General features: G+C 34.2%; 4 protein-coding genes across 13 annotated transcripts; all 4 read right to left on the bottom strand.

Annotated features, from left to right (window-relative positions):
- Window positions 1-649: 649 nt before the first annotated feature.
- Window positions 650-3499, bottom strand: LOC103494682 (uncharacterized). 2 transcript variants are annotated; one of them, XM_008455984.3, is made up of 4 exons: window positions 2953-3499; window positions 2612-2864; window positions 1334-1448; window positions 650-872 (listed from the first exon to the last, which is right to left on the bottom strand). In XM_008455984.3, exons 1-4 carry the CDS (start codon window positions 3112-3114, stop codon window positions 716-718), a joined length of 687 nt encoding a protein of 228 aa, XP_008454206.2. In that variant the 5' UTR covers window positions 3115-3499; the 3' UTR covers window positions 650-715. The 2 variants fall into 2 exon arrangements, with proteins under 2 accessions (XP_008454206.2, XP_050943366.1); XM_051087409.1 differs by having other exon boundaries at window positions 1334-1439; window positions 2953-3380.
- Window positions 3500-7737: 4238 nt separating this feature from the next.
- Window positions 7738-14233, bottom strand: LOC103494680 (thymidylate kinase). 9 transcript variants are annotated; one of them, XM_051087407.1, is made up of 8 exons: window positions 14087-14233; window positions 13127-13253; window positions 12472-12657; window positions 11211-11567; window positions 10832-10943; window positions 10075-10134; window positions 9409-9513; window positions 7738-8072 (listed from the first exon to the last, which is right to left on the bottom strand). In XM_051087407.1, the coding sequence occupies exons 3-8, from the start codon at window positions 12498-12500 to the stop codon at window positions 7956-7958; spliced, it is 780 nt and encodes a 259-aa protein (XP_050943364.1). In that variant the 5' UTR covers window positions 12501-12657; window positions 13127-13253; window positions 14087-14233; the 3' UTR covers window positions 7738-7955. The 9 variants fall into 9 exon arrangements, with proteins under 9 accessions (XP_050943364.1, XP_008454202.2, XP_050943360.1 ...); XM_008455980.3 differs by lacking the exon at window positions 14087-14233 and having other exon boundaries at window positions 12472-12660; window positions 13045-13315; XM_051087403.1 differs by lacking the exon at window positions 14087-14233 and having other exon boundaries at window positions 13045-13315.
- A 108-nt stretch (window positions 14234-14341) lies between these two features.
- Window positions 14342-17794, bottom strand: LOC103494679 (uncharacterized). Its single transcript, XM_008455978.3, has 5 exons — window positions 16759-17794; window positions 16037-16119; window positions 15516-15627; window positions 15232-15284; window positions 14342-14858 (listed from the first exon to the last, which is right to left on the bottom strand). The coding sequence occupies exons 1-5, from the start codon at window positions 17711-17713 to the stop codon at window positions 14715-14717; spliced, it is 1347 nt and encodes a 448-aa protein (XP_008454200.2). The 5' UTR covers window positions 17714-17794; the 3' UTR covers window positions 14342-14714.
- A 1244-nt stretch (window positions 17795-19038) lies between these two features.
- On the bottom strand, window positions 19039-23319 carry LOC103494678 (3-isopropylmalate dehydrogenase, chloroplastic-like). Its single transcript, XM_008455977.3, has 11 exons — window positions 22974-23319; window positions 22704-22833; window positions 22483-22594; window positions 21572-21647; window positions 21371-21459; window positions 20951-21037; window positions 20237-20353; window positions 20028-20135; window positions 19861-19914; window positions 19627-19779; window positions 19039-19326 (listed from the first exon to the last, which is right to left on the bottom strand). The coding sequence occupies exons 1-11, from the start codon at window positions 23188-23190 to the stop codon at window positions 19252-19254; spliced, it is 1218 nt and encodes a 405-aa protein (XP_008454199.2). The 5' UTR covers window positions 23191-23319; the 3' UTR covers window positions 19039-19251.
- Window positions 23320-23384: the final 65 nt, after the last annotated feature.

The raw sequence follows: 23384 nt of genomic DNA, 5'->3' as shown, positions 1-23384 counted from the left end.
TATAAAGATAATTATAAAGACAATAGAAATTTATCACGATAGATTTTGTTATATTTGCAATTTCTTTTAAATATTACTATACTATATTTATAAAAAGAATTACTTTTAATACAAGTTTGGAAGGAAGTCAATTCTTAAAAAAGTAACAATGATTACTTCATGGTTCATATATAAATGAAAGCCGTTACTATCTCGCCAATATAGTGATATAATTGTTTGAAATTTTGGTGGATTAAAGAATTAATTTTAAAAGAAATTATATAGAGATGTATTCAATTCTTTAATTTGTTAGGTTATTACACCGATTAACGTAAATTCTTGTTAAACATATTAAGTTTAAAGATTCTGTTGCTTACTTTCTACAACATTTTAGTTAGTTATTGAGACTGTCTCTTTTTATTGCTATATCAAACCATAATAGTTAATAATGGTACTTTTTAAAGCTATTATTAACTTTATTTTGAAAGTTTGGTGCTTTTTTAAAGTTTACTAAAGTTTAAGAATGTTTTTAACCTAAAACACCGAGTTTAGGAGTATTTTGTATGGTTTACCATAATATGTAAAAGTTCTTCTATTTACGTAGACGTCGAGAAAAGCCTTTATTCTAGTTCTTTACAGGTTGAATAAAATCTGTATTCGATGGAAAGAGTTTAGGTCAAAAAATGATTTACTCATTTTCCATTTCTCATTTCTAGTTCTTTACAATTCCTAATTATCATCTTTCAAAACGATATCCCAAATTCTTTAAGTACCATAATGCTCCTTCGGCTGCATGCTCTGCTGCCATTTTCTTTCTTGTTTGAAGGTTTCCATAGCATTCCACAACTGCTTCACAATCTCCCTTCATTTCAATACTAACCTTGAATCTATACCTGAATCAAAATCAAAATTTTGCATCAATTCCTAAAATCCCATCAAATAACTCTGTTTTCCATAAATGAAGCTAGTTACTAATTTGATTCTTTGCTCGGATGTGTTTTTTTCTTCCTTTCGATCCGATCTATATTCTTGCTCATGTTCGCACAGTACAGATACTATATTGACATGTCAAATCCAAACATAGCTAAAAAGAAACCTTCATCAGCTGATTCCATGGTGCCATCTAATTGTACCCGTTTTGAATATAAAAAGAAGAAACAGAGTTGTACGACTTATAATAACAAATTTTGTTCAAGTAAGGCTTGTAAACGCTATAAAATCTTCAAAAAGTAGTTGTTAGAAGAGGGCAACTTCTGAGTACTATCGGTTAATCTACAAGACCAAAAGGCATAACAAGTAATCTGTAAGTTCGCAAGTGTATTACTTATGTTGATGAGAGTTATATTGAGCTTACTTTCTTGCATGGCTGGGACCTTCTTCTTCACAGCATTCAAATAGAGGAGGCTGCCAGTGATTTGCAGTGCATATCTCAAATAGAAGGGACTTTGCCGCTCTCTTTTCTGGAGTACCTAAAATGAAAAAGGGTGAAGCCAAACCATTAGAGCAAACTTTGAGTAGTCAAAATCAAAATTTCTGAAGCGCCATGGCAACGCTCATGGGAATCAGAGAGGCAACAAGCAGTCTTCCTCATCCAACTTAAACGAAGATAAAGTAAGCCATCAAAGTGAAAAAGCTTAAGCACTTTTGGATATTTAAGTTGCAAAATTATATTCCATCCTTTTAATTAAGGGGAAAAAAGGTATAAACATGTTTGAATAACTGATTTATTTTATTTGATAAATGGAGAATGAGGCTCACTCCTTGCACTCCTAGCTTATGTGCTCAACTCCAAAGAACAACAACGATTTTAAATCATTTAGTCTCCTATTTACATACTCGAAGTGATATTTTGAGATTCCAACTCTCAAGAGCAGAGCATCATAACTTGTTCTTTGGAGCAAGAGAAAGTAATAAATTATAAGTCATTTGATAACGACAAGTTTATAAATACTCATAACATCCATAAGTTTCTATATTTGTAATTCACTTTCTATTAATATTTAACATAAAACAAGTCAGAGTTTTGAAAACTAAACAAATGGTTTTCAAAAACATTTTTGTTTTAGAATTTGATGAGTGTTTCTCTGACTAATTAAAAATTAATAAGAGGAAACAATCATAAATTCAGAAACAACTCTCAAAGCTTTCAACCACTAGGGATTGTGATCGAATGATTTATGAAATCTAATGCATGCTATCATTCGCACACAACTTCATTCATTACTGAAAACAAGTCATCCTGAGAAGAATCAAAAGAAAAACAAGAGAGAAAAAATTGAAAGAAATCAAACTGTTCAAACATGATCCAGAAAATGGTTTTGATCCAGAGTTTTGTTTTGGAAAATTTTTAGAGACCAAATCCTTACATTTTCTTTCTTTCCTTTTTAAACTGCACTTTGAAATTAATGGACAAATATTAATGACGAATTGGGAAGTGAATAGGGGTAATAAACAGGCGATAAAGACAGTGTTCCTGATGAAATGCATGTGAGTTCAGTTGAACAATCAATTGTTGGAAGAAAATCGCGAAGAAAACAACAATAACCGAAAATGATAACACACAACAAGAATCATCTATCTCGAATTCGAAATAACAATCAATGAAGTTGAGGAACTAGGTTTAAACCGGCACCTTCTTTGGTCGAGCCATGTCTGCAACAACTACACCTCGAAGCTAAATCCTTGCAATTATCTTTCTTTTGAACGAAGTAATCCGCCGACGGAGCCACCGGAATCGTCTTCGTGTTCATAGCTCGAGCGGAATCAGAACACGCTAGTTTCATCGCCGGCAAGCCAGGGTAATCATTCGACCTTATTTCCGGCCGGTGATCAAACGGTATAAACTGAGGAACGCGCCTAATATACCTAGATTTCTCAAATTTAGCCTGAAACAAGTCAGATCGAAAGTCAAAAAGGGTTTCAAATCCCGAAGAAAAATCGAATACAACCGCAGTAAATCAACAGAGTTTTTACCGGAATCGAGGAGTGAGTCCCAGTAACATTGCGCGGGTTATTAATTGGAGGAAGATTTTTAAGATTGATATTTAATCTTGGAGGACAAGAAGGATTGTTCTTCTCCATCTGAATTCCTCGATTCTTTCGCTCTGCTCCGACGATTTCTGTGCAGTGTCTCATCAATCAAATTCAGAGCAAGAAAGTGTTGATATACAATCCAAGAAATGGGATAGGTTGTGCAGATTCAGGCCTTTCGATGATCGGAATAAATTCTTGGTTGGTTGTTGTTGTTGTTCTTCTTCTTCTTCTTCTTTATCTGAAAAGTGATTCGATGGTGTTAAAGGTTCCATGGGGGATGGGTAAGAAGTGAATAAGACTCATTACACTTTAATTTCATCCATAAAATGAATCAAAATTGAAGTGAACTCATTACACTCTCATTTACAAGAAAAAAAAGGGTAATTAATTATAGTTGAGGTGTTACAATCATATCAAAACTATCATATGGTAATTCAATATACTTAGAAAAATTACATTTTCCAATAGGTGCGTAGTGGAAAATAGATTATGTCCGAAGTTTCTTAATATGCATGAAGTGAGTAAGTAATAAAGAGATCGAGAGATTTTAAATGTATTTTGTGATTTGTTGTGGTGTGGTGGAGAGGATTTGGGATCATTCGTTTCAAAAAAACTATTCCCGAAAAGAAAAGAAGAAACGAGCATTCTAGAAAGTACAAGGGTAAATGGGTTGGTTTGGTTGACCATTGGAATAACAGAGTATTCATAAACCAACTCATTGTTCTTTTTTTTGTCTTTTCATTCCTAATGTTTGTTAAATTTAAAATTGTTGTACCTGTAAATTCAATCATCCATTCAAAATTTTTTAACATTCCATATATTATTCATAAATATTCATGAAGCACAATTTTAATAATAAAGTAACAAAAAAGTCCTTAAATAAAGGAGAAACCAAATATAAACACAACTTCTAAAATACATTCAAGTATCCCAAATGTTTAAATTTGTAAAATTCAAAAAACATATCAAGTAAGTAATTTAAATAAAATAAATAAATTAACGAGCATGAGGCGATATGAAATCATGAAATAGAATAAGAAGTGAGACGGGCCTAAATTTAGTTTTACTAAATTATAAAAAAAGAAAATACCAAAATTTTGAACTAACTTCATATAAGGATTGGACGTTGAGTTATTCGATCATTTTTACAATCCTACAAACGATGAGTAAAAATATGTTAAAAAAAAAAGCTCAATATAATGAATCAATGGAGGGGATTGATAATCACACTTTAAAACTATGTTAGGTAGTTTTTGTCTTAATGTATTAAGAATCTTTCCAAATAAGATACACATATGTCTTTTGCATGAGTGAAGGTATTTTCGACTTTTATAAACTTGTAATTATTTATTTTAAGATTCCACTTGCCATTTTGGTTTCCTATTTTTCCAAATGAAGAGTTAAAATCCACTTTCTTTCTTTCTCGTTAACCCTAAAATTAAACTCACCATAGTACTAATTAGTTTATAAAGAAGTCTCACCAAATACCCTCGACTCAACTCATTTCAACTTTACACTTCGATCACAACACACAAGACCGAGAAGACCGAGGTATTGTTCATTATTATCTACTCAACTAAAAAAATGACAATAACCCCATATGAAGTATCTTTCCTAAGAGCCCTCTACTGTTCCCATTTGGCAAAACAAAGCCATTCTCCTCATATCTGTATTCCCCCACATTCTGACCTTTACCAAGGAACTCTATCTCTTTGGAATAAAACACATCATAATCTCTACCGCCTGGGCAAAGTTGTCGTGGTGGAGCTCGATGTGACGATTCGAACAAGCTTGGACTTGGTGCCATTGCTGCAGAGGAAGGTTGAGGAGGTCGAAGTAGCCAATGAGGATTTTGAGAACAGGTTATTGTTGGAGAACATGTTTTTGAAGAAAAATTAAGTGTGAATATTTCTTAAAACTTTTTGTGAGAAACTAATAATAGAGATTAGATTTAAGATTGGTTGAAAATATGGAAAACAAAATACACTTGGCATTATCAATTGGAGTGAACATTTCTAGTGAAGAACCAAACAAGTTTATTAACATTATCAATAAAACTTATCCCAAAAATAGTAAAGAAAATTGGTGTAGACAAGTTCAAATCAGTGGATCAATTTGAAAAATTGATTATCGAATAAGATCAAAACAAGTAGAGATAACTACAATGAAGTTTATCTACCACTACAGTAAGAGATATCTCAATCAACTTCTTCTTGCCCTCCAATGATTGCAAGTGATCAAATTCTTGATGATAAACTTTACAAAGGTTAAAATATTGAAATACCTTAAAATTCTTTAAAGAATTTATCGATAGAAAATGAATTGAGGATACCTATCACTTTAGAGTGATAAATATCGAGTAAATCTAATAAAAAGTAAAATTTTATTATATTTAAATATCTTCGATAATTTTATATTTAAACTAATTTCATGGTGGTTAAAAAAAATCATTTTTTTCCTAAACAATATCAATTTTAATATAAACTTTTAATCTTGTTTATTTAAACCTTAAACTTAATCTTTGTTTATTATATTTATATTTATATATTTTTTTTTTATTTTTTTTTTTTTCCATTTTGCTGCTCAAAAGTTCTTCCCTTTGACAAGAAGATGGCACTTGAATCAAGACAGCCCTCAAGGATGAGTACCTTCAAAGTATATTTTGTTTCCATAACTTTAAGTTAACATCCTTACCCCCTTCAAGAAAAAAAAAAAAAAAAAGAATTACTTTCATTTTATTCTTACTTTGAATATTTTCATATCTGATTATTTTACCAAATCAACATTAAATACATGCAGAGTAACCTTCTTTTTCCTTGTTCAACTATACAAAATCTCAAAGTCCAAGTCATCATAAATGATAGAGAAGACTTTTATTCTTTCTTTCGAACTTACAAGATTTTCAACTACTAAGAGAGAGAAGGGAGAAGCTCTCTATGCAACTTTCAACTACTCAGAGAGAGATAGAGAAAGGTATTTATAGACTACTTACATAAATTGGCATTGGAAGTCACGAATTAGAAGGAAGCAACTCCTTGCTTCCCATTCCTCTCTCAGCATTGAGTATTGTGTATATTAATTCATACTGGTGCAGCATTCAAATTTTTCCACCTATCTAACTTCTGCTCTTTAAAACTCAAGAAAGTCAAGCATAAATGTTTATAGAATTCAGCATCATCGTTGCAAACTTCAAGGCAAAGTCAAACAAATCTTGTACCTTGCTCTTCTATATACATAACCAAAATGCATACTGGATTATGATAAAGAAAAATCAGAAGTGAAATGAAGCTTACAACAGTAATCGCATCATTTTTAGCTCTGCTGTTGATCTCCCAAGTACTTGTAGAAGCAGATACTGAACATAAGCAAAATCAACATGTAAGAAAAGGATGGAAGGATGAAGAAAAGAGACGAAGTAGAAGCAGAAGCAATGGAAGAAAAAGAAGAAGATCTGATTGTGATCCACTTTATCAATACTTATTTGGAACCTGTGGGCAGTGGCCTTTCCCAATCTCCCCATCAGATAACCCATTTTTGGCACCCTCAAGACCTCCTCTGCCTCCTTTAGTTTCTTCTCCTCCTCCAGTTTATCAGCCAGCTCCCTTAGTTCCTTCTCCACCACCCCTTCTTGCATCGCCACCACCACCCTTGACTTCACCTCAAAATCCATCTCCGCCACCCCCAACACCCCTGGTTCCTTCACCGCCACCACCAGTGCAATCTACTCCGACTCCTTCAGAAACGGTTCCACCTCCTTTGGTGCCTTCACCACCACCACCATTATCATTTACTCCAACACCTTCAACTTGGTTTCCACCACCTCTAGTTTCTTCACCACCACCACTATTATCTACTCCGACACCTTTAGTAACGTTCTCACCGCCTATGCCACAATTTTTACTACCTCCACCAGTGCTTGATCTGCCACCTCCTATTGAATTCACACCAGATCAACCACCGTTCATCCCTATATTTCCTCCACCACTAGTATCAATCCCAACGGACCCACCGCCTTTCACATTTCCACAGCCTCCCAGAACCTTTCTTCCACCTCCCCTCGTTCCTGAAGTCCCAGATATTCCACAGGAACCATTTCCCTTTGTGTCTGCACCACCAGCACCGGATATTGGTTTTAATGAGCCATTGGTGCCACTGCCACCTGAACCACCCTTCACAACTCCATGATTCCATTGCCAAGGAAGTGAATCGTTCGTTTTAAAATGCAGCAACTAGTAGCCAAGCCGTTAAGCATGTTGACCATAAGAGTCTTTTACTATCTTCAGTGTTCTGTCATGTTTGACTTTGAGCATTTTTACCCTGGATGATTACATTATACATGCCAGTCTATAAAGCATGAAACTTCTACAATCTTCAACTTCTCAAAACGTTCAAAACTAGAAAAAAGTTAGCCTTGCTCTAACAAAAAAGTTCAAATATTTCTGTATTCTTAGATGGTGTAAGCTAATGGGGACTTGGGGAGTGGTAGGAAGTTCGATAGAAGTGTCATGATTGAACTTATCTTTTCTAGCAATAATCACATATTGCTTCGTATTGTCTATGTTATGGAAAGCCTTCTCATTTCCCCATCTCTTTGGAATGTTATTTCCAGCAATTATTTACCTTCTCTCTTTGTAATATCCTTGCCTTATTTATTAGTCCTTTTACCCTTGAGGATTTTGCTATATTAGACATCTATCATTGTATATATATAATAGGGTTTACTCCTTTTGTCAATAATAAGAAGAATCTCAGCAATTCATAATTCTATAGTCTATAATGCTTGAAAATTAGAACTTTGTGAGAAAGGAACGCCAAATTAAACTTATATAAATGTTCAAAGAAACATAAAACACGTAAGAAAAGCCACCAAGTTCTGAACATGTTCGAAATAAAAACATTAGGGTTAATGAAAAAGAAAACCACTCAAGCTTCAGAAGAATGCATCAATTTGACCAAAGATGGGAAAGAGGTGCCCCATTTTGGCATTTCTTGACACAGTCCAGGACAGTCTCCTGTAGCTCTTTCTCGATAACTTCCATGGGTCGGCAAGCATCAACAATCTGCAATTAAATCAACAAAGGGAAGCTCAAAATACAGTCGGCAAACAAACCACCTTAAATAAGACGAAACATAAAGCCCAAAGCAATGTCTCCTCATCAATAAATTCGTTGAATAGGAGAGATTAGACAAAGTCATCAAAGGAACTTTCTATCTTGGTTAAATATATATCGAAAATTCTCATCCGTTAGCTCCACGGGACTTGAAAAACAATTTTTTTATATATATTCGTGAGTATTTAGGTCAGCTTACGCACCTCTACTAATCTCACAGGACAACCCAACAGATCCTACAACATTTAGGTGTCAAGGAAACTCATAGAAAATTAATTCCTAAGTAGGTGGCTACCATGGATTAGGACAAGTATTTTTTTAAGGGGTAGAATGATGTAGGAAGAAGAAGATTAATTTTTTTAACACAAAAATAATAGGGTTGATCGGGTAATATTCTATGTTACTTCCCCAGTTACCCCACTTATAATGAACTCTATGAATACGAGTATTTCCCTCTGGTATGAAACACATTATTACTCTAATAAAATATTCACAAACTTAATTTTGGGAGGATTGTTCTTTTAGGCTACTTACGCTACATGAAATAATTTTCCTATACTTCAACCATCGTATTCAATTATAAAGAGCTTGGATTCTACCCCAAGTTGCACCCAAATAGTCTCTTCATACTTGACAGTTACAAGAATCGGTGTCAGGGTAGAAAGGAAAAGATCATTTGAGATGAGGGGAAGGAAGTGAGAAGGGGAGCCTCGGCACCCATCGTAATTTATATAAGGTCACCAAATATTTTAATGTTCAAAATTTCCTTCATATTTTCAGTTTGAACTATAAGAAGCACAAACTAAAACTCGAGCAGCAACCAACATATGGCTGGTGCTTAAGTTAGGTTTACTATCATACATATTTATAAGAGGAAGGAAAAGAAGAAACATCCTACTATGAATAGGTATGTGAAGAAGTATAAAAAGGAAAACTAAAGAGTGGTAGTAGTTAGTTAGGGGGAAGAGGGGACAGTAGGGGGCATCAGTTACTTGGGAAAAGGGTGAAAATGTTCTGGGAGTGGCCGTATCAAATTGGCTACTGGAAGCTTTTGTATGTGGATCAGCTACGGCTTCTTTTCTAATTTATCTAACTTCCCCAAAAAGTTTTCAAGCCATTCAACCAAGTTTGAAAAAAAATAGTTAAATAACCAGATATTTAGGTGTTGGGCACATGCCCATGGGGCAAGGAGTGTCCAGTCTAGGCATCCTAAACACATACCACACACCAATCTCACAGTCTAGGCGTATAAATGTTTCCAAGACACAAATGTAAAACAAGTTACCTGCCAATTAGAACCAAGCAAAACTTGATAGGACTTAATAACTTTGTTCTGGAAGTCTATCCGCTCGTATCTCTCACTTCCATATCCTCCTCTTTCTGCAGCCATCTGATCATTCAAAACAACTCTTCATTCACCAAGCAATCATTATACAGAGAACGTTTTTGAACTTGAGAATTTGTCTGGTTGGTGAGGGTTGTAAATCAAAGTCAAGTTTCATCATTTCCATAAAAAATGGCAATACTCCTATAGATAAAGTCACGCAGATAGTATAATCTTTTGATATCATATATGGTACAAAACAACATTATTCTCTTGGATATTAATTTAATGTTTTCAAATCCATCGTCATCAATGACATAATAGAACTTTCAAATAAGTCTAATAACCTCTGCTCTACCGAACAATGACTTACTGTATGCTACAAACCAGATATTCATTGAGTTCCATACAAAAATCCAATACAAAATTTACAATTGCTCCTATATCTATATGAGCAGACGTGGTTGAAAGTCATTATATCATCTATGATTTGAAGGGTCCCAAACCAAAAATGTCAATATGTAGCTTCAGTACATTTACAAGTTGGAAAAGGTGATTCATGATAAACCATCCTAATAAATGTATTTAAATTGTTCCAAAATGAAATGATGTAACGATTTAACCGACCTCTGGAGATATTTCTAGGTAAAGTACTAGATCTGGAGCTGGCAAGCCAACCTCTGGCGCCTGCAAAGGACAAACATGACATCAGCATTTCCTTTTTTCTTTCTTTTCTCTTTGTTGGACATGAACCAACAGGAATATATTGCTTTTTTAAACCAGAAAACAAAACTTTTCATTGAGTAATGAAAAGAGACTAATGCTTAAAAGATAACCCCAATCCTCACTAGGAAGTGGAAAAAAGAACAAATAAAAAGGCATGAATTACGAAGGAGAAAGAAAAGCCTCTCACTTAAGACATATATCATAGGAAGAGTAATTAGTAAACAATCTGGAAAGGGAACACCAAGTAGAGACTTTTTGTAACACCAGTGTTTAGGAGGGGTATATACATGAATGAACAAAATCACTTCCAAATGAGAGGGAACTATGGTTAACAAGCACTTAACAAAAATAAGATATAATACTATAACAAAAATCACTTGGCAATAGGAGAATGATAAGGGCCCCTCACAGCATATAGTGAAGCAAAGCCTTAAAACATGGAGGTTTAAAGCTAAGCCATAATTACGAAAAAGGCTTTTGACTTAGACACCACAAAGAAGAAATGAGTTATACAAGTTAAATTACAAAATGGGTGAAATGAACCATTACATAACTTCAGAGTTTTAGCATCCCACATTAAAAATACAAATAGAAACGAAACGTTGATATCATATAAATAAACAAAGGATTCATCCAAATTGTTTATTTGTATTTTTACCTTACACCATTCAAGGTCAAGTCCTTTGGCACATGAAAAGGCCACCCCTGAGTAAGAATACCGATCAAGAATAAGAGTGGTTCCACCTTTCAACTTAGTTTCCATTAAGGATCTGCATGGGTATTACAGTAATTAAACACAAATCACATACTATTGGGGTAGAAATATACCATACCCTTATATTACAAGCAACAAAATGGTTATGGGTCATAATTTTGCAACTTCTGTTGCTTGGAACTTCTAAAACCAAGTATCAATATTTTTCATTTTAATGCTTGCTACTTAATAACAATAAAGAAAGCTCCATCATTTCTTAGGAGTTGAAAATTTATCAACCTAAGAAACTAGTATGCAGGTTGTATAAAGAAAAAATGTAAACCTCTTCTCCCATCGGTTAGCACTGAAAAGAAGATGTACTGTGTGGTCATCCAGCTGTGATTCATTAGAAAGATAGGAAGATATCATCTGTCCAACGCTAGTGGTTCTGTCAGGAAACCGCCATAGTTCAACAGAATGGCCAAGTCCTTCTAAGTACTGGGTTAATCTACTGGACTGCGTAGTCTTCCCACATCTATCCAACCCTTCTAGAACCACCAAGGCTCCTCTAGAGTTGCTGCTAGAACCTCTTGAGATGGAATTCTGATTAGTTCCCATTTGGATCTTCCGGATAAAGTTCTTACACACAACTTTTGGTCGAAAACACGAGAATAATCTAGTTGTTACTACTCCAAAATTCCTAAATAGGAAAAATAAAAATTAAAGAGGTCCTCTTTATCAATAATTTTCAAAAGAAATTTGAAAATGTTCATGATTGAAGCAGAAACTATTTTATGCACATTCGATTTTTTTTAGAAAAAGACACCTTCAAGAAAAGATTCAAATGTATGTCTAACCGACACATCATAGCCCCCCAAAACAGATATATAAGAGAATTTCTATTTTTACCACCACACTTGTCGTATGGTATTAATTTTTACTCTAAACCATCAAATCGCACCTCAAACTTAGGTGAATGTTGTGGTCTTAACCTTAAACTTAAAAGAGTCTTATAGTTTTTCCTCTATGATACGTTTAAATTCCAAATATCATCAAAAGAAATGTTCTAATAAGCCAAAGTGAGCAGGAATATTGGTACACACTCCTTACAAAAGGTTCAAAAAATAATTAAATAATAATAGTAGTAGTAATAATAATAACAATAACAGTACCATGAATTACAAAACACATATCATCTATAATAGGATTTTATAAGAAGCGGACACGAGAGCAATATTTTCTGTTAAAATTTTAATTTTTGATAATGTTATGCAATGGCTAGTTTGCACATAACTAAACTAAAATCAAATCTTAATATTACTGAAATTAGTGGTAAATGGAGATTTTTGCATCGTCATTAGTAATTGAATTAGCTAAAAATGAATAGATGGTAAAAATTACAACATTTATCAAAGTCTAGTGTCCAATATGATGAAATAGAAATTGAAGGTTTATGGGGAACAATGATGAACTTGACACTTTCAAGGGTAAAAATGATAGACTTGACACTTTTAAGGACAAATAAAATCTTCCCCAATATATAGGAATAATTATCTAAAAAAAAAACATCATATATTACAAGTAAAACAAGACATTAATCTTACAATGGCTTATAAAATGTGGAGGCAAGCATGGATCATACTTTGCCCTTGAAACTGCGTAAAATTCTATGCTAAAAACCTTTATCCCAGAGTCAATTAAAAACCATGAATAGAACTTGCAACTACCACAGACGCAAACGACACTGGTCCTCAAAGGCTAGCTGAAGTGGCAGCTCAAGTGAAGGAGGGCTGCTAAATTCAACATCATAATAAAAATGTGAGTAGATTTTACAATTAAAAAGAAGAAAAGGAACAGTGGTATGGAAAACGAAGTGGGCACAACTAAATGAGACATAAGTGAGTCCAACCAACTAGATTCAATAGGAGTATATATTTTGGAGTATCTCCTAATCTTTGATCTGAAAACATTTTGGAAGAGCAAAGCAAACATGAGTTCAACAGTACTCGATAAGAAATTTTCATATCAAGATACATTTCCTTTTACAACTCTTAGCAAAACTTTCTAAAGCAACTAGCAAACTTTTTAAAAATAATAATAATAATAAATTTTCAATTTAAAAACTTTGCTACAAACAGTTCTTTCAAAACCAAAATCCTTCAATCAAACGAGCTTACCAACCAGATGTGATGTTTCAAATGAACAGAACTTGCATTTAACCAAGGCTTTTTGAGACTTTTAAAAATCGGATATGCTTACGCTGCCGCCGTGAATAAGACGACGCCGCCAAACTCAGCTCGGGGAGCGTAGGCCTGAACTCGCGGGAACAAGGAATGATCTTGCGCCGGTTGTACGTCGTTGAAGGCTGTTCAGAGGGGAACCGCGGCTGTGAGGGAGAGGGAGAGTGAGAACTCAAACCGAGGAAATTGATTAAGCGGGGAAATTAGTTTTATCAGAAGACATTTAGTAAAATTAATTTATAAAGACTAAAATATAATTTAGAATATTTACGAAACAAAGTAGTTTTTTCAATTTTTGGAAAAACTCTTAAATTTTATGTTTGAATTTTAAAATGATTTTCATATTTTTAAATTGATTGTATTACGTTTGGTTACAAAGTTATTCCATTAATTAGAAAACTATTTTCAATTTGAATGAAAAATAATATTGGTAAGACAAAAAAATGATTTTGAAAATCTTAAAATTGATTTTTTTTAAATAATATTATTTAAAAGATAATCTCAAAATTACGGTACCAATTAAATTCATTATTTTTCATAAATAATTAATTAAATATACATAAATAAATAAATAATTTTTTTTTTAAATTTACTTTTAAACAATTAAATTCATTTTTGGTACCAAATTTGTAGAAGTTATTTTTCATATATTTATAATTTATTTTTATTTATTATATATGGTTCAAAAGGTTAATCTATAGTTACTCAATTATTAAATTCTTAAATGCTTGATATTTGTTTTATTAACTATTCATTGACATTCTTTTTTCTGTATTTCAAATTTTAAAAAATAAATAGTAACCAACAATATCTTACACAAAAATAAATTTAAATAACAATTTTTTTTTTTTTTGGGATTAATTTCCACTCAATCACTCAACAAAATTTATCTAAATATATCCATTTTCAAGTCCAATGATTTTCTTTTTGTCTTATTTGTTAAAAATTAAAAAGAATTTTGTTTTGACATTTGTGTTACCTCATCCTCATGCAATTTCATCAAAATGTCCTTGTTTCTTTTTCTTCTTATTTTCCTTCAAGTGCTATTTTTATTAAATGCAACCAACTTGGATGCGGCCATGCACCAATTCGTACAAGTCCACAGAAGTAGATCTTTCCCCTTCTTATTTTCTTCAATTCAGTACGAGTTGTAGAGCGAGACCATGAGAAAGGGGAAGAGGGAAGAGAAGAAAGGGAAGATTTAGTATAGTTATAAGTAAAATGAAATGAAAAATGGTTCAACTGCAGGCTAAAATTGTTGCAGACCACTTTACTTTCAAATCCATTATTTGCCAGCAGAAGCAGGGCAGTTCATTTTGCAGCTAAAAAGGAATGAATTCCCAAAAAAAAGAAAAAATTTAATCAGACCAGGATTTGATAATACAATCTATTGAAATAAAACTTTAAAAAACTGCACTTTCCCATTGTAGCGATGAACTATCTCCACGCCTCCAATGCCAATTTGCCTTTCATGCCAACAAGCTCAAGGCTTCTCTCTTCATGATATGATGACATAAATTAAACAAATTTTAATATCACAGAACTTTCTCACCAACAAAACTGAAGAGGAAACCTCGGGAAAGAGAAGGACAGAGAACCACTTGAACTCAGGCCTTGTAATCCGGGTTGTCTCGAAGACCAAGAGCGTTAAGAACCATACAGTAGGAATCCCAGTCGGTTCGTCGAAGATACTTCAGTAGCTTTTTCCTCTGTTGTACCATTGCAAGAAGACCTTTCTTAGAATGCTTATCCTGAAACATATCGACCAATTTTCACATTAGTGATCAATGATGTGACCGCAAATAGTAAAGAAAAAGTAAAAAATAAGCATAGCTCAAGTGGCCTCATTCAAGTACATGCTATAACCTCAAGGTTAGAGGTTTGAACACCCACCCCTTTTGATAGCACAGAATCAGATGAAAAAAACTTCGCAAATTAGTAAGAGAGAGATATGACTCCTAAAACCAGATATGAAAATTCAATACAACATACAACGGAATCGAGAAAAGCCAACTATGATCTTTTTTGTATAAGAAACATTTCATTGATAAATGATATATCCAAGGAGAGAAATACGATCTTTAAAATGTGCAGTGAGTCAAAGGAAAATATGGTTTCATTTACCTTCTTGTGCAGAACGGCAGTTAGATGATTGATTTTAGTTGTCAGTTGAGCAACTGCAGAGTACGTAGGGCACAAAATTAAGCATTATTTGAATCGGGGAAAAAAATCAAAAGCATGTCAAAATCTTTACCATAAAAATGAAACCTACTAGTCTCGTGTCTGTTAAATTACACAGCCTTAAAGAACTACAAAAATAAGGGAGGGGGAAGAAGGTTGGTGAAAAGTGCTCCAGAACTAGGTTGGAGGAGATGAATGGTTAAAACTACTACAGTCAAATGATATACCTTGAACACGAGCAGATCCACAGTCCGATTCTGACATTTTAAATTTTTCTCTAACTTTTGCTAGCTCAATTTTCATCTTTTCCGCAGATGACATGTTATCCGGATGGAAATACTGCACGAAATTACTGACTTGAGTAAATAATAAAACAAAATCAAGTAGTTCAACTTTTACATGAAGTAAGCAGAATGAAACTGCAGTGTGAAAGTTCAAATGCAACCTTAAAAATCTGGAGCTTCCTTCTATTTAACAATAAAAGGGGGTAAAATCAGGAAAGCGATTGTCTTGGACGATTTGAAGAACAGAACAGAAAAAAATGAATATTCTCATAACCATCGAAGAATCCAAAGGTAACAATGAACAAGCGCTGAGCTAGAAATGAGCGCTAGAGTTGTAGCAAACAATAGGACAAGCAAATATGTGTAGTCCAGCATCCATTACTTTCAAGGGCTATAATAGTTTTAAATTGTTCAACGAAAAGAAAAGCTAAAACCAGCTAATATTACAAAATGGAATCTCATACCTTCTCAACAAGATGTTCCTTTGGAGGTTCTAACATATAGTTTGGTGTTCGAACTAGCTGACCCATGATATCGAGCCGCTGGACTGGGTGAGCAAAAATGAAACAGTTTCAAACTTTCAGTGAATCGAGTAAAAGTGCATCACTCCCCCACAGTAGGACCAAGATAACAGTTCAAATCAATAACGTCCAAGAGACATGATACATTATGAAGATTTTGATTTTAAATTAGAAAGGGATAATCATAGACTTCCTAGTAGAAGCATGTGAACTATGAAGTGATTATATTATCTCAATCTCTCCATTTTGTAAACTCTTAATTAGAAAAAGAACTAAAACAGCCCTTACTAGTTCATTTGCTTTACATAGCTTCCTTACAAAATAAGAGCATGTTTGGATTGACTAAAGAAAAAAGTGTTCTTCAAAAAAGTCATTTTTGTTTAAACTATTTTGATTATTATCTCACTCTCTCCATTTTGCAAACTCTGAATATCAAAAGAACTCCTTAGAAGTTCTTATGCTCTACATAGCTTCCCTGCTAGGCACTTAAGATGGCTCCTATTCTAACTTTTTAAAGTTCCAGCATTTAAATGGGCACTTATTTGGCAAAATTTTTAATCCATTTACTCTTCCAGATTAGTTACAATAACACGATCAAATTTCTTGGAACAGTTCTGAATAAAACTAGTTATAATTCATAACGACGCACAAATTTGTTTACTCACGTGAAGCTTTCTTTGCCTTTTCATCATCAGAAATCTTCATCTGCATCAAGCTCGCTCTCAAATCCTGAAATGAAATCCCCCCAATTCTCGACTCAGTCTCCTTCTCCTCCATTGTTCTAAGCTTCACCAACCTGTCATTCAACTCCGACAATGAAAACCAATTCTTCCCTTTTTCATTATCTGGCCTCAGAGCTCTCAACTTATTTCCCAATTCATCATAGCTATACATCTTCACAAACTCCGTCTTCATTCCCACATTCTTCCCATCTTTTCTGTCCTTCATCTCCTTCCCAAAAACCGACACTGGTAACCTCTCTGTCCCACCCATCACCGGGTCCGACGGTTTCAATTTCAAGCTGTCCTTAAAAGCCGATAAAGACAACGAATCCCCAACCTTCAGTTCATTTTGCATCCCTCTCGCTGAACTCACCTGCCGTAAGCTCTCCTTAATAGAATCAAATGGCATACTGATACGGCCACCTCCCTTCGAGTTTGCAGGTGCATTACCGTCCTCACCCTTTCTCATGCTATTATTCTTGTACAGCTCTTGAAACGAGACACCACGCTGCCAAGACGAAGAAGAGGAAGGTGTAGAACTGTGGTCGGAGGGAGGAGGCACAGACGATCGGCTGCGAAATTCGGATAGATTTTTTCTGATTTCTTCAAGTGAGGCGGCTTTGGAAGCCGGAGAAGTCGAGCGATTGAGAGGAGAAGTGAATTGGTCGACAGGTCTTCTAGCCGTGGGTGAAGAAGAAAATTGTTGGTCCTGTTTGAGGCGGGCTCTGACATCGCTGAGGTAAGAGGAGATGGAAGATCGAGGTGAGGCAGTGGATGTATCAGCGGTTTCATCATTTGGATCAGATGGGGCAGAGGAATTGGAAGAGAAAAGATGAATGAGAGAAGGATTGGTGAGAGTTTTAGGGTTTTTGGGTTTGAAGGTGAGTTGAAGCGCCATTGTAAGTAGAAACTGAAGAAGAAGAAGAAGACGAAGAAGAAGAAGAAGGCGCCGAAATCTGACTTAGGGTTTGAGAAATTAACCTCTGGGACGGCAAACCGGGTCGGGTCGGCAAAACCGAAGAATAAGTCATTTAAATTTTTTTTTATTCTATATTGTTTTCTTTATGTATTGTTTATTAAAAAAATATTGTAAATGACAAACTTTGTTAAAATATTTACATAGTGTATATGTTAATACACTCTCTAAAATTGATAGAATCTAAAATTTTGCTATATTTTATAAATATCTTGATTCATTGAGAGACAATAAAGTTTAATTACAATATAGTTAATGCCTCATTTGGTAGCAATATTCATTCATTGTTTTCAATTTATGAGTATTAAACGTGCTTTTTCTTTCAATTACAATATAGTTAATGTCTCATTTGGTAGTGATATTTATTTATTGTTTTCAATTTTTGAGTATTAAACGTGTTTTTTCTTTCTTATATAAGTATAGTGGTTGAATTTTGAGTCAAATTCCAAAAATAAAAACAAAATCTTAAAAACTACTCTTCTTTTTTAGTTTTTAAAGTTGGGCTTGTTTTCTAAATCATCGATAAAAATGGATAATAAATAAAGAGATTTAAAGTTAAAAATAGTGTCCACAGTTTCAATTTTCAAAAACAAAAAATCAAATGATTATCAAATGAAACGATTTAATTTTCCAAAACAAAAACAAAGAAGTCAAATGGGTACCAAATCGAAGATTGTTTTTTATTTTGTATATGGTAAACCTTTGATTTGCATTTAACTAGTACTATAAAGACTCAAAATGTTTAAAAAATAAATGATTTGTTAAATATAGTTTAAGCTTTGTGTCTAATGCAATTACAAACAAGTTGCTTTTGTAGTAAAATCGTGAATTCCAAAGGATTTGATATCTCAAAATTTGTATTTTGAATTTTTTATAATTTTACAAACAAAATAGACACTAAGGTTCGAGAACTAATTTTGTAATTTAGTACTTAATTTATAGCTGAGCACCTTTTAAATTAAGAACTTTTACCATTGGCTCATTTTGTTATTGGATAGTTTTGGTCCCTTCAAAGTGAAATAAAGGACAAATTTGGTCCCTAGAGAAAACAAAATAGACATAGAAGGTAAAATAACCCAAATGAATCAATAGTTGTATTTATATAGCATGAAGTATCTCTGACTAGCAGAGTTCTGGCTTGACGACTTGCAACCTTCATTCCTTCCTTGATTTTGTCATTCTCACTGTGAACCTTTCTGTTTCAAATTAAGTCGATGTGAATGAAAATTTGGGAAAGAGGCAGCAAATTGGCCTGACAAATTAATTTTATTTTCCTATTATAAAAAATGTCAGAATGTTACAACCTAAGATGACAGTTATTTATAGTTCCAACGCAAAAAGAAGACCTTAAACTCAACTTGTTCATAAATATATTGAGAGAACCTCAAGGTTGGACACTGACATCAGAGCGCATTTGCAAAGCAATGAAGCAAACAAAGGATCCCTCGCCCACGTTCGACTCAAACTGTAGCAAGTTTATGGGACTCTATAGACTTTAACAGCTCCTCACCCATCTCTTTGCATCCGACTCGTTTCTGTGCAGTTAAGAAAATCGTTAGAATGATGACCAAAAAGAGGAAGTACTAAGGATAGTTATCAAAATTGGCAGTAAAACAGAACATCCTAGCTCCGCAATACATTTGATCATAAAAGGGATGTAATTTGAACCCTAAAAGAGTTGATCGAACAAATAAAACCAGCTTGATTTGATCAATATGGGACAAAAACTAGCAAATTATTCATTTTCATGATATTTAAAATATATTGGTTCAAGTCATTTGATTACTACTGGACAGAGTATCCAAAGACTAAAGAGAGAACGAGAAAATACGTACACATCCAGCCGAGTATATGTCTCCGGTTCTAAATCCTTTGTCCAGAGTATCCAAAACTGCAGCCTCAATTCTTTTGGCAGCATTTTCTTCACCGAGACCATACTTTAGAAGCATAGCAGCACTGAGAACTGTTGCCAATGGATTTGCTTTATCCTATAGATAAAGCCATGTCATTTTATATCATAAAACTTTGTATCCTTACTGATATGATTTTGATTTTCTAAAAACACAAACCTGTCCAGCAATATCAGGAGCTGACCCATGTATAGGTTCGAAAAGTCCAGGTCCCTGTGCAAACGGTTAAGTTCATTAGAAGGGATCGAAGAAGATTAGATCATAAGAGAAATGCACAACTTAATAGAAAATCCACGATACAAATGTAAGCGAAAAATTTTGATTACCGATTCACGTAAACTTGCAGATGGAAGCATCCCAATACTTCCGGTAATCATGGATGCAGCATCCGATAAAATATCACCAAATATGTTGTTTGTCAAAATTGTATCAAACTGCAAATTCCCACACTCAGTCCAAACAAAAATCAACTAGGAGCTATGAAGCCACTTTAATAGCTCCTATTATGGAAATAAGACTACTTTTCAATGCACACCTGTTTTGGTTCCCGAATTAGTTGCATCGCAGCGTTATCAACGTACATGTGCGAGAGTTCGACATCAGGGTATTCTGCAGCTATTGCTGTCACTCTCTTCCTCCAAAGTATCGATGCCTACAAAATAGACAGTTCAAGTGTAAGGTTGCTACAGCACACATGACCACACTTTTACATGCATGGACCATACATAACATACTGAGCTGAAATGTATGACTATATTTTAATAAAGTAAGGAAATCCTGAACTGAATGAATCTTCAGCAAAACTTAGAAGAAATCTGGAGATCACAGCAACACATTCTCAAAATTCAACCTATTTCCAGCAAAATAAAGGAATGGTCTGAGGTTGTCTTCTCGAACTTCCTAAAAACCTTTTCCAAGAGAAACAACTTTTTCAGTGGAGATCAATGAAATAGATGAGAAAGGCTAAGCCCTAATTTAAGGCTAGAGAAAGATTTTCTGCTCGGCACGATGCAAAATTTGCAATAATACAGAGAACTAAAATTTTTAAAAAGTTGACAAAGACGACCAAGAAGAAGAAAGAGGCACGATATTATCCCAAACTTCCTCCACTAACAGATTCCATAGAAAGCTTCCACCATCCTTCGTTAAGTAGGAAATGCTTGATAAGGGATGAAAAGGTTGTTCTTATGAATAACGATGGATACAACATCAATCAATCAAGAAAAGAAATTATCAAAGTTTTAAGCACCTCCAACACATTTGCTTTGTCTACAGAACAAACTCTTCCTTGACGCTTCCGAGCATTGTTAAATGCCACTCGAGCAACACGATCAATCTGAAATAGAAGCATTAACAAACCGAAACATAATTGTAACAATAGATACAATATGGTATATAAAATAAAAGAGGATTATTATAGATATAGAAACAAATTAAGCATGTAATCTTAATTTCAAGAAAGGTATAACTTTTACATGCAAGCGTGAATGATCACTTTGAAGAATGAATTTGTAAATCAGCGTGAAAATTTTGAATTCGAGGAATGCTGATCTCAATGTTATTGATGATTTTATGATGAAAGATGAGAGCATGTCGAATAAGAATAAAAGGTCGTGGATACTCTATATGCAAACTCACAAGGAAGTGGAATTAAAAATAAATAAATTACCTCCTGTGCTGCATACACTTCAGTATTAAATCCAATTTCTTCCCCATTTTCACTGGTTTTAAAACCTCTTGGTTGCCCAAAATAAATACCTAATTCAGGTGGAAGAAATCATGCGATCCTTATTCAAAACCCCAAAATTGAGAGATGGATGGAAATCAAGACATGCAGTCTCATTTCATTTGGGAGGGGAAAATTATTTACCTCCGGTGAGTTCCCTTACGACCATGAGATCAACACCTTCAGCAACCTCTCTCTTCAAAGTCGAAGCATCCACCAACTGAAGAAGTAAGAAACGGAGTAATCAATAGGCAATAGAGTCCCTCATATAAGCTTCTTCCTCATACTCGCTGGTATATCTTCATAAACTCACAGGCACATGAATTAATCTCAATTAAAAATGTTAATAGGGAAATTCTTTCATGTTTTCATTTAGGACCCATGAAATTTGAAGTTCCACCCTGCGCTTCTAAATATAATGCAAGCCATTGAAAGTCTTGACAAGTTGATCACTGAACTTACCAGCAAAATTTCTCTTATTTTTAGATATCCACGAGAGTTTAATCAACTTGCACATACCTCAACTATTTTCTTGGAAAAACTGTTTAGTCCTACTACATTTGGTTGCTAAGGTAACTCATAAGGTATTAAATCTTGAGTAGGTGGCCATCACGGTTGGAACTATTTCTTCACACCATTTTATTATTTACATAACCTTACAGACTAATAGGCTAACCCATTGGTGATTACGAACATTAAATCATAACATGTTTTATTAATTCAGATGTCTAAACTAACAGGAAACGAGGCCATCTATAGGGCTTCAAACAATAATCCATAGTCGTTATGAACATATTGACTATCGAGTCAGCATAAGGCTAGCCTAAAATTTAACATAAAACAAGACTATCTATAGGGTATCAAACCAAGCAACTTTCCCCAGTCTTCAAATAACCAAAAACATCTATTCGTTGCATCAGGAACTTGACAAGATACCAATCTTGTTTATACGGAATATAACTGACCACAGGCCAAAAAGTAAAAATGAACCTTGAGCTTGCAATATCTTTGTAAATAGTTTGGTGTAGTAGGGAGAGGATATTGTAGAAGTTTACCTGGGGAAAAACGGTTGCAGGCCGCAAATTAGCAAACACTCCAAGACCTTTCCGAAGTTGAAGCAACCCAGTCTCTGGCTTCAAATGTTTTGGATTATCATCCCATTTGTAACTTGGTAAACGGAACGAACAAAGAGATTATTCAACAAACCACACCATTTAAATAAAAAAAGAAAAAAAAAAGGACCAAATGTGATAGCATAAGCTATAAGTAGAGTTACCCTCCAATTGCCCCAAATAGAATGGCATCAGACTCCTTTGCTGCTAAAAGCGTCTCATCTGGCAATGGAACCCCGGTTAAATCAAGCGCAGCTCCACCCACAGGCATCTCTTTGTAATCAAATCCAATCCCTAATCGAAAACAAAATCCAATCTCATCAAAAACAAATACGAAATGTACAATCTCACCAAAGAATTCAGTATCCATCCAACAAAACATAAACCCAAATGGAAGGGGAAGAAACAGAGAGGGAGTATAGAGAGAGAGAGACCTTCAAGAGAAGCAGCAAAGTTGAGAACATCCTTGGCGACGGCGATAACTTCGGGGCCAATGCCATCGCCGGGAAGCAGGGCGATATTATAGCGCCTGGAAGGGGATGTCCCGGCAGAGCACTTGACTCGGAAAGGAGACGGCGATGACTTTGGAAGCCTAATAGATGGGGAACAAAGATTGAAAGGCTTAGCGTTGAGATGCAAAGCAGCCGCCATGGATGAAGTCAGCTGAAAGTCTCCAAGTGTGGAAATGGGGAATAGAATGGTTATTGGGCTTATTGCTTCTCTTTGCTTAAAATGATGTTATTAAATTTCCAGCAAAGATGCCATTTTTTTCCTTCTTCTTTTTTTGCTAAATTATACAAATATAAATAAGCTTTTCAATGCTTTCTACTTTATAAAGTAGTAAT

This window comes from Cucumis melo, chromosome 7, assembly GCF_025177605.1.
Source record: "Cucumis melo cultivar AY chromosome 7, USDA_Cmelo_AY_1.0, whole genome shotgun sequence".
Lineage (NCBI taxonomy): Eukaryota > Viridiplantae > Streptophyta > Magnoliopsida > Cucurbitales > Cucurbitaceae > Cucumis > Cucumis melo.
This window is presented reverse-complemented; position numbering and strand designations above follow the sequence as displayed.